This window comes from Coffea arabica, chromosome 4c, assembly GCF_036785885.1.
Source record: "Coffea arabica cultivar ET-39 chromosome 4c, Coffea Arabica ET-39 HiFi, whole genome shotgun sequence".
NCBI lineage: Eukaryota > Viridiplantae > Streptophyta > Magnoliopsida > Gentianales > Rubiaceae > Coffea > Coffea arabica.
The window spans coordinates 41,788,433-41,805,025 of record NC_092316.1 but is presented as its reverse complement, the minus strand read 5'-3'; the positions used below and the strand labels follow the sequence as shown (position 1 = coordinate 41,805,025).

Genomic DNA, 16,593 nt, shown 5'->3' with positions numbered 1-16,593 from the left:
ACGTGTCTAGACCCAGGACGGGGCTTCTGCACTAGCCCCCTAGATTAGGTAGGGCTGTCAGGTAGACCTAATCTACCCTTGCCACGTGGGAGGCTAGCGCCGCGCACTGCTCTGTCAAGGTCACCTCCGGTATAGTGCTGTCATAGGGAAGCCGTGCCCAGGTCCTTTCAGTTGTTGCGTCCCTTCGGTCTCCGTACCTTCATTAAATGCGTTCACATGGGACCGTTCGAATTCAAGCAACCGTTTTCCCCCATTTCACCCCCTATAAATGGGAGTCATCAGACTTCACTCGACTCTATTTGCCATTTTCTCCTTCCTTCGCGCATTTCCATTTCCCAGTAAAGAGGCTTCCGGCTCTCTGTGCCCAGATTCCGGCGACTCCTTCATCCTTTTCCCGCTCCAGTCACTAGTAAGTCTTTTCCCTTCCCCCTTCACTTTTTCCTCCTCCTTAGGCACTCTCTGCTTTTTATGTCGGATCATTCCGGCGTCATTTCCACCGCATCTCAAATCCCTTCCCGGCTTAGAGCCCCCCAGATTGTCATTTCTTCGTCTTCCTCCCTATCTGCATCTTCATCTTTGTCTTCACCCCCTCCTCTTTCTTCTTCTTCCGCTTCCAATCTCGACCTCCTCGAGCCCATAGCCATCATGAACTCTCCTTCCACTCACTCCCCTTCTACTCGAGCCCTGGAAGAGGCGGCCGAGCTTGATGCCCTCATCGAGCAGTAGGCCACATCCGTTCCCTCCCTCAAGTCCCCACATGACTCTCTCGGCGGAACTCAGGGGGAGCCGGGGAGGATAGGGACTCCTCCGAGGGGACTCATTCCCCCGAGCAGGAGGACGATGCTGAGCTCGACTTCGGTCGTCCCGACCACGAAGAGGTCACCATCTCACCCGAGACGGTGGCCGAGCTGGTCGGGTCCTTCTCCATCCCTCCGGCCTTCGAGCCAAGGGCTGTCGGGCCCAACGACCTCGCCAGCCGACCTCCCTCTGGCTTTGTAGCCATCTACAAGGAGCAGCTGCTTGGGGGGCTCCGACTACCAATCCCTTCAGCCCTGGCTGAGATCTTGAGCTATTGGGGGCTCAGGATCACCCAGGTTCATCCTAACTCGATCAGGATCATCATAGGATTCCTGATCTACTGCCATGTCTGCTCCATCCCCTACTCTCTCTCCCTCTTTCGAGCTGCCTACATCCTCAAGTTCTCCCTTCTTGGGTGGTATTACTTCTCCCACCGGACCGGGAACCAAGGTCGGGGGGACAAGAGCACCCAAGACCTGTTCTACGGGTTCCCCTCTTCCATCAAGAACTGGAAAGTGGACTTCTTTTTTGTCAAATTCATCGGCCTTGACGCCACCGTGTGGAAGGTCGGGGAGGTCAAATCCGATCCCTACCCGGAGGACCTGGACTCAGAGACCCTCATCCAGCTGGTGAGCTCCAAGGTGAAGTTCCATGCCACCAAATTCTCCATCGAGCAGATTTCTGCAGCCGGGTTGATGGGGACGTTGTCCGGGTCCTCCGGAGAGGTGGTGGCCTCCAAAACCGACCTCGATGCTTGTAACGCCGACTCTGTCCCTGCAGCTCGTTGCCTTTACGTATGTGCATATTATGATTTTTGTACTGACCTGTCTTTATTGACCCGACGATGTTTGTCGCAGTGAGGAGGCTTTCCAAACTACTGGGCGCACCTACGGAGGAGGCTACCCCCACCCCTCAGTCAGAGGCGGCCAAAGAGGCCCCTGGGACGGCTCCGACCCTGGGAGACGGCCAAACCCCCTAGAAGGAAGCGCCGGACACCTCCTCCCCTTCCAAGAAAGCCGCTAACAAGAAGAAGGCGATCGGACAGAAGAGGGGTTGAGGAGACGAGTCCTCCCAACCCGGGAAGAAGCTCGCGCTGGTCTCAACACAGCCCCCTCCCCTCACACTGACATTGGGAGGGCCAGTCCACCTAGGTATTGGCTCCGCTGAGGAGCATGCCCGGGAGTCGCCTCCCCCGAGCTTGTGGTACCTCCGCCACATAGCCCCCTGAAGCCGGGCCAGGTCCCCACTATGCACGACCCCCGCCACTTCTACCCATCCTGGGGGCTTTCCATCAACGACCGAGTCCAGTTTCCCGAGGTGACTCGCGAGCTGATGGCGGGTTCGGTCCTCCCGCGCGACAGGAGGTGGCTGGAGCTGGCCAGCCCCTCCGAGCTCCAGGACGCGTACTACACCGCTCAGGCTCATGTAAGTTCCCTAGCCGTTGGGCCAATTGTGCCTTTGTGTTTTGGCTAGATAGCGTAGCATGCTGACCTGTTTTCCCTCCACTTCAAGCCAACGCTGCTGGTGCTGTCCTGGCGGCCCGTTTCTCCAAACTGTCTCCCGACTTGGAGAAATTGCGAAAGAAAAAATCAGGAGACAGAACAGAAGCTGACCCAGGCTCTTAAGGAGGCAGACTCCCTTAAGGCCAAGCTGGGCCAGGCCGAGAAAGGGCTGGAGGCGGCCCAGGTCCAGCTCGCTTCCACTAGGTCGGAACTCGACTAGGAGAAGGTCGACGTGGCCAAGCTGAGGGAGGAGCACGCCATCGAGCTCTCCGGCACCGTCAACCGGGAGCGGAAGAGGGCTATTCGGGAGTTCATCTCCTCCGAATAGTTTGCCAATGACGTCGCCCTCCTCAACGAGCCCATCCTCCAGATTGGCTTCACGCAAGCTCTGGATAAGGTCAAGGAGCTCGGCTTGCCTGGCTTCGACTTGACCGCTTTCAAGGAGTACAACCCTAAAGTCGAGGAGAAAATAGACTGGCTCTTTGACGGGTATTGCAAGAGGCATGCCCTGAAGGAGCTAGCAGGCAGGAGTGATGTGGGAGCCGATCTGGCAGAGGTTCCCCTGGAGAAGGACGAGGCTCTCGGCAGAGCTCCCGGCAAGGAGCCATTAACCTAGGGCGGCGACCACTCCAGAAACCCTTTCCATCTTCTTATAAGGATGTGACCATGCTCCAGTTGAGAATGATCTTGAAGGTCCATCCGGGATGGATAGGTCCCCTGTCCGGGGCCTCTATGGCTACCTTGAATAGCCTTCACCATACGCCTCCCAACATGTTTAAGGTATACCTTCAGCCCCTACTCTAAGCAGGCTGCCAGCAAGAAGAATGGGGACCGAGCTGTCTTCGTTTTGTGGTTCAGCAGGCTTTGTAATAGATAGACTTCGAATGCATATGTAAAACTCGCAGAAAACTACCAACTTGGAAGTTTTGTAATAGATAGGTTTTGAATGCATATATAAAATTCGCAGGAAACTACCTTGCAATTCTCGCCCGCGCAAAACTCTAGCGACCAAAGTCGTGTGCCGACCTCCTGGGTCGAGCACCAAATATATCTCCTTCTTAATCTAACAACCAAATTGCCAAAGGCAATCAGGCTACCAGGACCATGTGCTGACCTCCCGGGTCGTGCACCGATTAGGCCCATCAAGGTAACGTGCCAGCCTCTTGGGGCTGAGCACCGAAATTTAAGGGCATTCCTGCCGACCTCCTGGGTCAAGCGCCTAACTTTTGAAGGCGTTCATGCCGATCTCCTAGGTCGAGCGTCGAACCCCGAATTCCAACAAACCCAAAATAGTTCACGCCGCGCCAACCTCTTGGGGCCGAGCGTCGGGCTTTCAGATTTCAGAGTCTTAAGCCATGCCGGCCTCCTCGGGTCGAGCATCCATTCGTGCCGACCTCTTGGGGCCGAGCGTTTGTTATGTTCATAAACAAATCACTAAGTCGTCAAGGATCCCCAGGCTCAGGTATCCACAAACTTCACCAAACTGCCTAATCGTCATGCCGACCTCCCGGGCCGAACATCGTAAGTATTCATGCCGACCTCCTGGGTCGAACGTGGAACCCACAGACTCTAACTTTTGGAGCCGTAGCGACCTCTTGGGGTCAATCCTCCACTTTGAAGTTTTAACCAGTGCCGACCTCTTGGGGTCGAGCATCACACTTTAAAGGTACTCCCGCCAACCTCTTGGGTTGAGCGTTGAACTTTCAGACCTCAAAGTTTTCATTCGTGCCGACCTCCTGGGGTCGAGCATCTACTTTGAAGTTTTGCCAACCTCTTGCGAGGCATCACATCATTACCTTTCATCCCCCTAACCCCCATTAGGACACTGAGTGAGGGAGCGCTGAGTGTGCTAGTGTAGGATTCGAACTACACTACGAACAGTCACAGATTGGAGAAGTGTCAAGTGCAGGGTACCACTGATCCATCCATTTTTGCGAGCTTACAGTAACCAGCTCGGCTCGCTTCGAGGACCTGGTATGGTCCTTCCCAATTTGGGTCGAGCTTGTTGGAGCTGTGAGCCCTGCTGACCGAGTTCTTCCTTAAGACAAGGTCTCCCGGCCGATACTGCACGTTTCTTACTTTTGCGTTGTGATAGTGAGCGAGTTGGATTTTGTACTTAGCCATCCGTATCGCCGCCCCCTCACGCTTAACCTCCGACATGTCCAAATTGCACCGTAGCTCCTCTTCATTGGCCGACGCGACGAAATTCTGTGTTCGAGGCGAGGGAAGTCCGACCTCTGCAGGCACCACCGCCTCTGTCCCATAAGTTAAGGAGAATGGGGTCTCGTGGGTAGCTGTCTTGGGCGTAGTGCGGTAAGCCCAGAGGACACTAGGAAGTTCCTTGAGCCAATTAGACTGGGCTAGTTCCAACCTAGTTTTCAGTCCCTGCAAAATGGTTCGGTTAGCATTTTTCACCTGATCGTTGGCCTGGGGGTGGCCGACCGATGTGAAATGCTGGTTGATCCCGAGCTCGGCACACCAGCTCTTGAAGGGGTTCTCAGCGAACTGGCGCCCGTTGTCGGATATCAAGACATGCGGAATCCCGAAGCGGCAGACTATATTTTTCCAGAAGAATTTTTGAATTGCCCTCCCAGAGATAGTGGCCAGAGGCTCTGCTTCCATCCACTTCGTGAAATAGTCGACGGCCACCACGAGGTGCTCGTATCTCCCCGAGGCTCGAGGGAAAGGACCCAGGAGATCTATCCCCCACTGGGCGAAGGGCCAGGGACTATGGATGAGGACCATTTGCCGGGCTGGCTGATGGCGCAGTGGAGCGTGCACCTGGCAAGCTCGGCACTTCTGAACCAGGGCCGCGGTATCTTGGAACACCGAGGGCCAATAGTAGCCCAGGAGAAGGCACTTTTTGGCCAATACTCGAGACCCCGCATGGGCCGCACATAAGCCCTCGTGAACTTCACGAAGGACGTAATCGCCCTCCTCTGGAGTCACGCACTTTAGCCAGGGGGACAGATACGACCTCCGATAGAGGGGCCCTCCAGCGTAGGCGTACTTGGGCCTTGAGTTGGAGTCGGCGAGCTTCCGCTTTGTCTTCGGGCAGGACACCCTAGCTGAGGAAGTTCATCAGCGGGGTCATTCAGGTGGCCGAGCCGTCTATGGTCAAGATTTGGACCTGATCAATGCTCTTTTGCTTGACCACCTCTACCAAGACTTCCTTGCTCAGGTGGGCAAATAAGTAGGATGCCAGCTTTGACAGGGCATCCGCGCGCTTGTTCTGGGATCTCGGCACCCGCTCGATTTCAAAAGTATCGAACAGGGCTATTGCCTCCCGTACCTTGGCCAGGTATTTCTTTATGACATCCTCCTTGGTTTCGTATTCCCCGCGAACTTGGAGGACGACGAGTTGGGAGTCGCTCCGGACTTTGATCGCGGTTATACCCATCTAGTGGGCTATCCGCAATCTTGTAAGTAAGGCCTTGTACTCGGATTCATTGTTGGATGCGGGGAAGTCAAATCGGAGGGCGTAGGTGAACTCTTCCCCGGTAGGCGAGATAAGCAGCAGGCCAGCTCCGCTCCCTTCCTTACTCGAAGCCCTATCTACGAACAGGATCCAAGGCTCTCCCGACCGCGACTCACTGGGCGGAAAGCTCTACCCGGTGATGGCCAAGTTAGCCCCCTCAGCGAGGAAGTCCGCCAAGGCTTGAGCCTTGATAGCGGTGTGAGGCTAATAGCCGATGTCGTGCTCGGCTAGTTCAATGGCCCACTTGATCATTCTGTCCGAGACCTCGGGCTTTGTAAGTATCTGCCGTAGGGGCTGATCCGTCATGATGACGATGCTGTGGGTCTGGAAGTAAGGTCGGAGCTTACGGGCCGCGTACACCAAGGCGAGGACCAGTTTCTCTGCCGGCGTGTACCGCGTTTCCGGCCCCTGCAAAGCACGGCTGACGTAGTATACCGGCCTCTGAGCCCCCCCGTCCTCACATACCAAGATCGTGCTGACGGTCTCGTTGCAAGCGGACAGGTATAGGAACAAGGTCTCCCCCTGCTCCGAGACGGTTAGAGTGGGCAACTCAGCCAGATAGGCCTTCAGGTCGGCGAAGGCTTTCTGGCACTTTGCAGTCCATTGAAAGTCCTTGGAAGCTTTCAAGATCCGGAAGAAGGGCAGCCCCAAGACCGCGGAACGCGAGAGGAATCTATTCAGGGCGGTCATCCTTCCTATGAGCCGCTGGACCTCCTTTACGCTCCTCGAGGGGGCCATGTCTATGATAGCCTGGATCTTATCTGGGTTGGCCCGGATCCCGTCTCGAGACATTAAGAATCCCAGGAACCTCCCCGACCTAACCCTGAAGGTACACTTCTTCGGATTCAGTCGCATTCGGCTCTTCCGCAGGATGCCCAGGATCTCCCTTAGGTCGGGGATGAGTTGCTGATTAGTTTGGCTCTTGACGATCATGTCATCTACGTAGACTTCCATGCTCCTACCGATCTGATTCTGGAATAGTTTGTTGACCAGACGCTGGTAGGTGGCTCCCACGTTCTTCAGGCCAAACGGCATAGTCCGATAGCAGTAGGTTCCTTCCTCGGTGATGAAGGAGGTCTTTTCCCGGTCCTTCTCAACCATCTCTATCTGGTGGTACCCCTTGAAGGCATCCAGAAAATACAAGACATCAAATCCCATAGTAGAATCTACTAACCTGTCGATTCTCGGCAGAGGAAAACAGTCCTTTGGGCAGGCTTTGTTGAGATCCGTGAAATCCACGCACATCCTTCAAATCTGGTCCTCCTTCTTAACCAATACCGGGTTGGTCAACCAGGTCGGGTAGTAGACCGCCAGGATGATCTTAGACTCCAGCAGTTTTCTGACCTCTTTCTTGATTACCTCATTTCTTTCTGGGGCGAAACTCCTTTTCTTTTGCTTCACCGGCTTGAAGCGAGGATCCACGTTGAGGTGGTGGACGGCCAGGTCGGTCAGAATTCCAGGCATGTCCTCAACCGTCCACGCGAAGACCTGGGAGTATTCCCTTAACAGGGCCTTCAAACCCTCCTCCTCAAGGGGTAGCAGCGAGCCGATGCGGATCACCTGGTCGGGCCGGTCCTCCCTCAAGGGGAACTCCTCAATCTCGTCCTGGGTGCCCAGCTGTCGGGTTTGCTCCCCTGAAATGTAGGGCTCCAGGCAGGTCGTTTGGGTGACCACCTTCTCCCGTCCTTGAAGCATGGCCAAGTAGCAAGCTCGGGCCACCTCTGGATCACCGCGTACCTCGACTATTCCTCCTGGAGTGGGGAATTTAACGCTGAGGTGGAGCGTTGAGGGGATAGCTCGGAGAGCGTTCAAGGCAGGCCGACCCAAGAACAGGTTGTACGGGGATTGTTGTTTGACCACCACGAAATTAACAGGGATGGTCCGGCATTTGGGGGTCTGCCCTACCGTGACCATCAGGGTGATCATTCCCTCCGGGTTGATAGGGGGTCCGGTGAAGCCCATCAATGGTGTCCGAACTGGGGTCAGCTGCCCGTCCTCCAAGCCGAGCTCCTTGAACACCTGATAGAACATGATGTCGACCGCACTTCCCTGGTCGACATATACCTTCTTCACTCAGTAGTTGTTGGTAACAATATCTATCACGATGGTCTCATGGTTCCCAAATGCTAGGGGACCGCATCGTTTGGCCCAAAAGTGATCTCCTCGTCCATGCGCAGCCGTTTCAGGGAGTCATCTCCCTCAGGGGGAGGTCGCCTGTTCTTCCGAATTGTGTGACTGTCTCTCCCGGTGGGGCCCCCGGCGATGGTGTTTATCACTCCCGCCAGGTTTTGGGTGTTCTGGTCGGGGGAGCAGCCCCGACGCACGTCACGCCGCTCAGGACGGTCGCGACTCCGGTATTCGTCCCGATCTCCACGGTAGGTGTGCCTGGACTCTTGGTCGGGGCAACCTTGCAGCACGAATCGCCCCAAGAAGCCGCACTGGATCAGATTTTTGATCTCCTTCCGCAGGGCCCAGCACCCCTCCGTATCTGTCCGACGTCGCGGTGGAAGGCACAGTACCGGTCCTGATTCCTCTTGTTCCGAGGTGTTCCCATCTTGGGCGGCTAACCTCCCAGGCCTTCCGCCTCCATAACAGCCAGGATCTGGGTCCTAGGCCGAGTCAAGGGGGTGTAGCCTTTCTCCGGGAGTGGTAGCGGAGCAGGGGCTTTCTCCCTTGAGAGCCGGTCAAAGACGTTTTTCTTGGCCGGACCATCCTTGCTCTCGGGGGGGTTTTCCCGTCCCCTCCGATCTCCGAACTCTCGATCTGACTCTTTTTTCAGACGGCCTGCCTCCTCCGCATTAGCGGTCGCGTGCGCCCTGGTCAGGAGATTCTCCAGATTTCCAGGAGGCTTCTCGGCCAGCTTGTAGAAGAGCTCCTCTACCCTGAACCCATTCATGAAGGCGGCCATGACCACCTTTTCATCTTTGTCCCTGACCTATAAACTCTCCGCGTTGAAACGGGTCATGAAATTCCTCAGGGACTCGTCGGGCCTTTGCCTGATAGCCATTAGGTGAGTCGCATTCTTCGAATAAGTTTTCGAGGAAACGAACTGGGTTACGAACTGTCTGGCCAGTTCAGGGAAACTCCGGATAGACCCTAGTGCCAGACCTTGGAACCAGAGCTGAGCCTTCCCCTTTAAGAACATGGGGAAGGTCTTGCAGCGGATTTCATCCGCGGCTGTTTACAGACGCATGTGCGTCAGGAAAACCGAGAGGTGGTCTTTCAGGTCGGTTGAAGCATCATACATCTCAATGCTCGGGATCTTGAACCTCCGGGATAGTGGGTAATCCTGTATCACCCGGGGAAAGGGCGAGGTGGTGTAGTTGTCCTCGTACAACAGCGGCCCCAAGATCTGTTCGAGTTCGTCTCGGACAGGTTTCTACGGAGAGAGGTCGCGCGGCCGGTTCTTGACAGACCGAGCAGGGGAACGCTCGAGCTCATTCCGCGTGGGTTTCCGTGGGGAGGGATTTCTTGGACGGCTCCCCTCGAACCGGTCGCGGGAGTATCTCTCGCTGTCCCCGACTACCGAGACTCGGGGGCGAGGGGAAGTCCGTGACCGTTTTCTTCTGGGGGGCTGGTCGCTTGACTCATCCTCCGAGGGGTCGGGAAGTGGTTCTTTCTCTTTCCCCTTCGCCTTGGAGGTCTGTGCACCACCGGTTTCGCCCCCCTCCTTCGCCTGCCGGATAATGTCTTTCAGCATGGGGAGGTTCTCTGTCACGAATTGGAAGATCTGCTGCCTCCGCTCCCCTGAGAGGGCTGAGCCCCCGGCACCCCGAGCCGCCTTGGCCTCCATTCGCTGGGATCCTTCGCCGGCTCCAGGGTCGGTGCTCTCTATCGTTCGCTTGGATCGCGTTCTCGCCATCAACACAGTCTTGATTACCTTACGAGTTTCCACAGACGGCGCCAACTGAAGAAGCGCTGAGCTTCCCCGGACCGAGCTGAACTGATGAGCTCGGTGTGCTGATGGGTAGAGCTGGTCCCAAGCCTGCAAGACAGACAACAGGGTGATCTAACAGGGGCCCCGAGGTCGTTCCCGAGGGCACTCCGATGGTCAAGTTAGTTCTCCGGTGGGTGAGGTTTACGGGAATTAAGCAGTCGAGAGTAATGTGCCAATAGTGAGCGTATCTTGTGTAAGTGGTGAGCATTACCATTTATACCTTCCTGAGAATCCGACCTCTGTACGTTTCGGGACTTGCCCGGTATTGCCCTTATCCCGCGCCGAGGAGAATCTCCTCTGACCTCTGCGGGATGGTCCCCTGGCCCTTCTGGAGCCCTAGCAGCGGCGCGACCCAGGACGGTTGTCAGGGGCCTGGGGTTGAGGCCCAACTTGGCCATACCTGGGCTGCCACGTGTCTAGACCCAGGACGGGGCCTCTGCATCTAGTTTAGATTTATTTAAAAGGATTAGACCGCTAGTCTACATACAAAATAGCAATCAAGTTCTTGATCAATGAAAGATTGATTAGTTTTGCTCCCCATCATCGATCTAGCTCGATCTTTGCTTCGTTTTTGGACTTTCTTCTAGAAATTGTGAGTCATTTAATGAATATGCCTCTCATCCGATTGGCCAAATTTGATGTTTATTAATGATTTTGCTCTATTATATGATTTATTTAAAATTCATCATTGTAAGCAGTCCATTTATTGTGGTATTTGCTTTTTTGCCTTTGTAGAATTGTTATCACAATGAATCAGTGCAAAAATCTGTGAGGACCAAAAAATTTTCTTATTTTTATCTTATTTTACTGGCTTATTTAAATATTTATTCACCCGTTTTCTCTGAATAATTTATTTCAACCATTTTAAATCCATTTGCATAGAATAATGCCTCACTTATATTTTTAAAACATCCCATTAGCAAATTTATTTTTTTGAGACTCGTTTAGCGAGAAATAGCGAGTACGCATTTTTCGAGGCAATATTCAATTCGAGAGTGTAATAATCTTGGAGAATTAAGAATGATCAATAGTAGACTAAGAAAAGTTAATTGAGAGATTAGAGGTGAGTGAGTTCAAATTTTCGCTTTATCGCACGCGAATCGGAAGTTTCTAGTGAATAATTTTAGTGTTAAAGAAATTACATTGGAGGTTTAGTGCATAAGTTAAACAATCAAGAGAGAAAACGGTGGTACGACACCCGCACGCGACACTATTTCTAGTTGACTTTTGAACATCTTTTGGCCACAAATCCCTTAAGCTTCCAAGAGAAGCTTCACAACACCAACCACACTCTCTCTCCTCTCCATAAGCTAGGCCGAACAGCAAGGGAAAGAAAGGAAGATAAGCTCCATTCCATCTTGTTCATCTTGCTTCCATTTCACCTCTCAAATTGCACCCAACTCACAAACCACTTGGAGATTAGCTTGAGCTCGGTTAAAGGCTTTATCTTGCGATGATTCTTGGAGTTTTGGTGGTGAAATTTCTAGTTTCTTCAAGACCTAAGGAGGTAATGTGACGCCCCGAAAGAATGAGTACGAGAACCCTTTGGTACGCCTTAGGGGGAGGTGGGGTCGTCACAGTTGGTATCAGAGCTTAGGTTTCAGATCTCTGTAGTGTATCCTAGGCATAAAGTTTAGGATGCCGGACTGTGGGTTTGGTTTGAAATATTAGTGATTCTTGCGGGATGTCTCGACTTGATTGGTACAAGATGGAATGTCGAGGACGACATTCTTTTAAGGGGGGGAGTTTGTGACGCCCCGAAAGAATGAGTGCGAGAACCCTTTGGTATGCCTTAGGGGGAGGTGGGGCCGTCACAGGTAACCATCAACTCATCTAATCTCTCCATTTAATACAAGATTTACTGTTGGATTTGCAAGGATTTGAACCCTAAGCATGGATTAGAATAGCGGACTTGAGGTGTTTAATTTCTTGCTTTAAATGTTAGGCTAGCGGTCTTGTGGTGACCTCTAGGTAGCTGCCTTGAGGATTAAATTCTTGTTTAATGTTGTTTATGTGTTGAATGAGAGGAATTATGGTTAGAAATAGAGAGAAAGTTGAGAAATGAGAGGAACTAGAACTAGCCGAATCTGTCCGGTGCTTTTTGTACCTGCCTTTCAAATTTTTGTGGGATGTTTTGCCGTGAAATTGGTTGATATATGTTTTATATGGTGTGTAGAAAGTTTCTACCAAAAATCATTTGAATTGGTTGAGCAAAACTTGAAATTTCGAAATTTGAAGAAAACTGGAAAATGTGTTCTGGCAGTCTGAACAGTACCACTTTGATCGAACATAACTCTTTGTACAAAAGTCAAAATCGAGTGCCGTTAGCGGCATTTGAAACTACACATTTGTAACTTTCCAACGGTATAAAATTCATTTTCTAGTTCAAATGGAGTGAGCTGTAGTGATTCGGCAAAATTTGATGTCCTGTTCTGATGGTCTAACCGAGAGAAGGTAGAAGCTGCATTTCGTGGCTCTATTTTCTCTCACTTGTGAACTGATTTTGAAAATGACTTGTTCTGATGAAATGTAGAGTTTTGAATCTAATTTCCAACTCCACCAACCATTCTCAATTTCAAGTTGTATTGAGTGAGATATGGTTCAATTTATAAACTGTGCTAAAGCTGGAAATCTGGAAAACCCTTTCTTCTTGCTAGCTGACTGGTTAGGTTTGATATGGGACATTTCGTTTCGAAAATCTTGATGTTCATTGCTTTTCAAATGCTTATTAAGTGTTCCTAGAACCTTGGCTTAAAAAATGGATAGAATTGGAGTTGATTTCATTGGGCAAAATGTTTGAAAAAGGAAAAGAAAGCAAGAAGACAGATTTGCTTTAAGAATTTCCTAAACTTTGGTAGTTTTGTTAACTACCTTCCCGTACAAGTTTTTACGTGAAATTTGATAGAGGAGTAGTCCTCATATGGATGTTGAATTTTACCAAATTTGGTGTTATTCTAAGACAATTTCGATACCCAAATGATGTCCCAAAATTTGATTTCCAAATCTGAAAAATTTCTGATTTGTGCTCAAATTCCAGCCGACTTTAGACTATTATATCTCAATGCTCAAAACTCTAAATTTAGTTCCGTTTGGCTTGTTTGAAACTTTGTTATGGATTTGTATTGTGTTACAAATTTCAAAGGCTAGTTCATTTTTTGTGAATTTTACCGAATTTCCAAATTTTGCCGAAAAACAAGAATGAAACTGCCTTGTATGCTTAAATCAGCCACTTTGAGCTGAAATTTGAATGTCTTCCGTTTGGAATCATGGGAAAGTATATTCTAGGAACTTTTAGTACTTTGAACCAAGATTCCAAGGGTAAAAGTTTTTCAATTTTGGACCTATTGAGTGCAAGTTCTAATTTTTCTAAGTTTGATGCACAGAACTGAATTTTTCCGACTTGTTAGGAAATGAGTTTTTGGAAACTCTTCCCTATCCTTTGTGATTGATTGACCGTTTTAAACTTGATTTCATCGAGGAAATCAGTTTTTCTTGTGTTATTAAATTCCACTTTTGAGTCTCGATTTTCGAGTAATTAAGGCTCTCTTTCATGATATTTTTTTAGTATTGTACAAGTGTACAATATTCCTTGTTAGTAAGGGAGTTGTAAGTAATAGTGTGTGATAGTCAATTATTATTTGTTCAGGTGCTCAAGGGGACCTTCAAGAGGATTTCGAAGTGGACGCCTAAAAGCTTGTTTGAACACTTACTCCCTTATTTTGATTGGTGAGTGTCAAATGCATGATTTGTTGCAATTATGTGAGTTGTTTCTTATGGACTGAATGGTTTACAACTGTTGAGTCGAGTGTGTACGTGATCGCACTCATTCTCTTTTAACTGATTGCACAACAGAACTGCTCATAATTGAATTGTATTTGTTTGACTGGATGTTGTTGGAGTGAATCTCCTCGACTTATAACTGAACTGTCTGCATGTCGTTGGAGTGAATCTCCTCGACTTATAACTGAGCTGTGGGGATGCCCAAATCTCAATTGGCCAACCTTGCGGCTCGAGTCAGCAAGGGCTTGGTCAAGAAGCTTGGTGAACCATGAGATAACTGTAAGCTTGATCTATTGAGAGATTTTGCTTGGCCTACTCGCGTAGTAGTGCCTTTTTATAGAAGTTCGTGCCCGGTGTGGTGAAATGGTGGACGGAACTGTGAAGTGTAAGTGGAGTTCTACGGATTTAAATGCCGACCCGGTTGACAGAGTGTCATCGCGAGGAGGTATGCGATCGAGCCTTGGCAAAGCAAGTGGAACAAAGCTCCTAAGAGCTCCTGTATCCTCATTGAATGTGTTTAATTGAAAATTGTAAATTGCTTGAATGTTACAGCCTTATTTCTTGTTTAAATGTTATTACTACCTGAACTATGTGTATTGCATGTTTTCTTGGCCTTGCTGAGCGTTAGCTCATCCCATTAGATTTGTTTTCCTTAACAGGGACCGAGATGGAAAGAGTTATGGAGAAACCAACTTAAGGTACTTTTGTTTAGGGTTTTAAAGGTATTAGACTAGACATCTTTTGGAAGTTGTGTATTTTGAGAAAATGGTTGTATTTTGAAACTAGTGATGTAAGATTGAATTTTTATATTTGGAAATGACTTCTTGTATTTATTTCGACTTTTGTTATTAGTTGTTATCCTTTAAATTTGAATTGGAATTGTACTGAATCCTGGCAAGAGCGGGGCAGGCGTCCCATCGATACCCTTTGGTTCACCTTAGGGAGAAGTGGGGGCATCACAGTTGGTATCAGAGTTTAGATTTCAGATCTTTGTAGGGTATCTTAGGTTAAAAGTTTTGGATACCGGACCGTGGGATTTACTTGAACACTAACCTATTGTATTCCAGTGGTTAAAGAAAATTGGTACTCGAGAGTTTCTTAAACGGCATTGGTGGAAAAGAGACTAGGTTTAGAGATCTATTTGGGAGATGTATTCGAGACCTTACTCTTAAGAATGGGGATTAAATGACTTAGTTATACTTTAAGTGATATTTGAGCGAGTTAGCGACTTTAAGTTTCTAACCTGGAAGTTGTGGTTGTTTTACAGGGATGGAGAATGGAAATGGGAACGTGCTGCTAATGGTAATGGTCAGGCTAATGCCCACGTGGAGCCCCTTAAGTCTATTTACTATCGAGCACAGGATGGAAGAGCTTGTGTGCGTTACTCACCTTCTACTAGGTTTCCTCGATGTCTCTGTAGGGCGACATATGCTTACCTGAATGTCCTCGTATTTGCTATTGATGATGAGTGTCGCCAGTTGGTAAATACCAACAGAACTCTACTTCAGGAGGTGGAGGAGGTAAGCCTTATGGTGAACGCTCAGGGTGACAGGATTGCAGAGTTAGAGGGAACATTAGTGGACGAGGTGGCTAGGGCCGAGGTTGCCCGGGATGAGCTTCAGAGAGTTAGGGCTTGACTTACTAGGATAGGTGAGAAGATCCGGGATCGAGCTTTCGGGATCTTGGCCGATGCCACTATGCTGATTGATGAGGTGATGGAGGTTGTGCATAGTCTAGTTCAGGAGGGCTTTGGGGCGGAGCCTTTCGAGAAAGATCCTGAGAAGGAGGTTTTGCCTGATAGTCCTACTGTGGATTAGACGAGAGTGGTGACTCTCTTTTGACTTTTGTGGTTAGAAATAGTTGGGGTGATGCTAGTGCAATGGCCATTGTATTTTGCTTGACGGTGTGGCTTACTTTTGAGGCACTTGGCTCTATTTTAGTCGTACATGACTAAAAGTACTTTTGTGGCACTTTTGTGCTATATTTTTAAAATATCCCATGACTTGCTAATTGTATGGATTTTAAATTGCTGATATATGTAAATTATTGTTATTTCCAATGTTTTCATGATTGACTTTTATTTTAAAGTATTTTTTCGCGTAATTATTTTATTTCTTGCACTAGGTATAACTAGAATTATGAATGGACGAAGAAGTGGCAGAGGTCGTGGGCGAGAGACTAGGCAAACCCAACCTCAAAGAGATGATCAGGGTTCGGCAACTGGATCTACCCATGGACAAGAGAATCTAAAGGGTAACCAAGTGACTACTGTCATTAATAGGATGACTGATATCCTTGAACGATTAGCTGAGAGATAGGGTCCAGGGCCAATTAACCAACCCAGGGCCCAGGATAGAGGGGAAGATAGAGTCTTGGAGAGGTTTCTGAAATTTAACCCACCTAAATTCACTGGGGAACCTGATCCCGAGGTAGCGAAGAACTGGTTGGAGAGGATGAACAACATATTCGCTGCCTTAGACTATACCGAAGATAGGCGAGTGGACTTTGCTACTTTCCAATTTGAGGGTGTAGCACGTGCTTGGTGGGATTTGATAAGAAAAAAATGGAAAAGACCGCAAATCCCGTGGACTTGGGAAAACTTCACGAGAGAGTTTAATAAGAAGTTTCTTCCACCCTTGATTCAATAGAAAAGGGATTCAAGAGAAAAGGGAGGACGAATTTATAAAATTGAGGCAGGGAGTTTCTAGCGTGACTGAATATGAAGAAAAATTTACTAAATTTTCTAAGTATACCCCGGAATTAGTGACTAATGAGCGAAAAAGGATAAGACGTTTTGTGCAACGACTTAATGTAGAGATTCATGAGGGGTTGGCGGCAGTCCAAATCTTTACTTTCACTAATGTGACGCCCCCACTTCTGCTAAGGGCGAACCTTAGGGTATCGGCGGGACGCCTGCCTAACTTGTGCCAGGACTGAATACTTAAAATGAGAAAATAGATTCCACGCTAAAAGAAAGCTCTATTAGAGCTTCAAAAGTTGCATAGACTAGTTCATCAAGTCATACATACCACGAGTACCAGAAAGTAAATCCTAAAAAAGCTGATAACTACAACCATCACAACAACTATATACATCTT

The 16,593-nt window shown here is 49.4% G+C and overlaps 1 protein-coding gene across 1 annotated transcript; it reads right to left on the bottom strand.

Moving 5' to 3' along the window:
* Positions 1-7,026: 7,026 nt before the first annotated feature.
* On the bottom strand, positions 7,027-7,809 carry LOC140004805 (uncharacterized). Its single transcript, XM_072044951.1, has one exon. The coding sequence runs from the start codon at positions 7,807-7,809 to the stop codon at positions 7,027-7,029; it is 783 nt and encodes a 260-aa protein (XP_071901052.1).
* Between the last annotated feature and the right edge of the window lie 8,784 nt (positions 7,810-16,593).

Bases quoted from the DNA above. Each gene is read 5' to 3' on its own strand.
- LOC140004805 (XM_072044951.1), bottom strand. From the start codon at position 7,809: ATGTTCTATCAGGTGTTCAAGGAGCTCGGCTTGGAGGACGGGCAGCTG.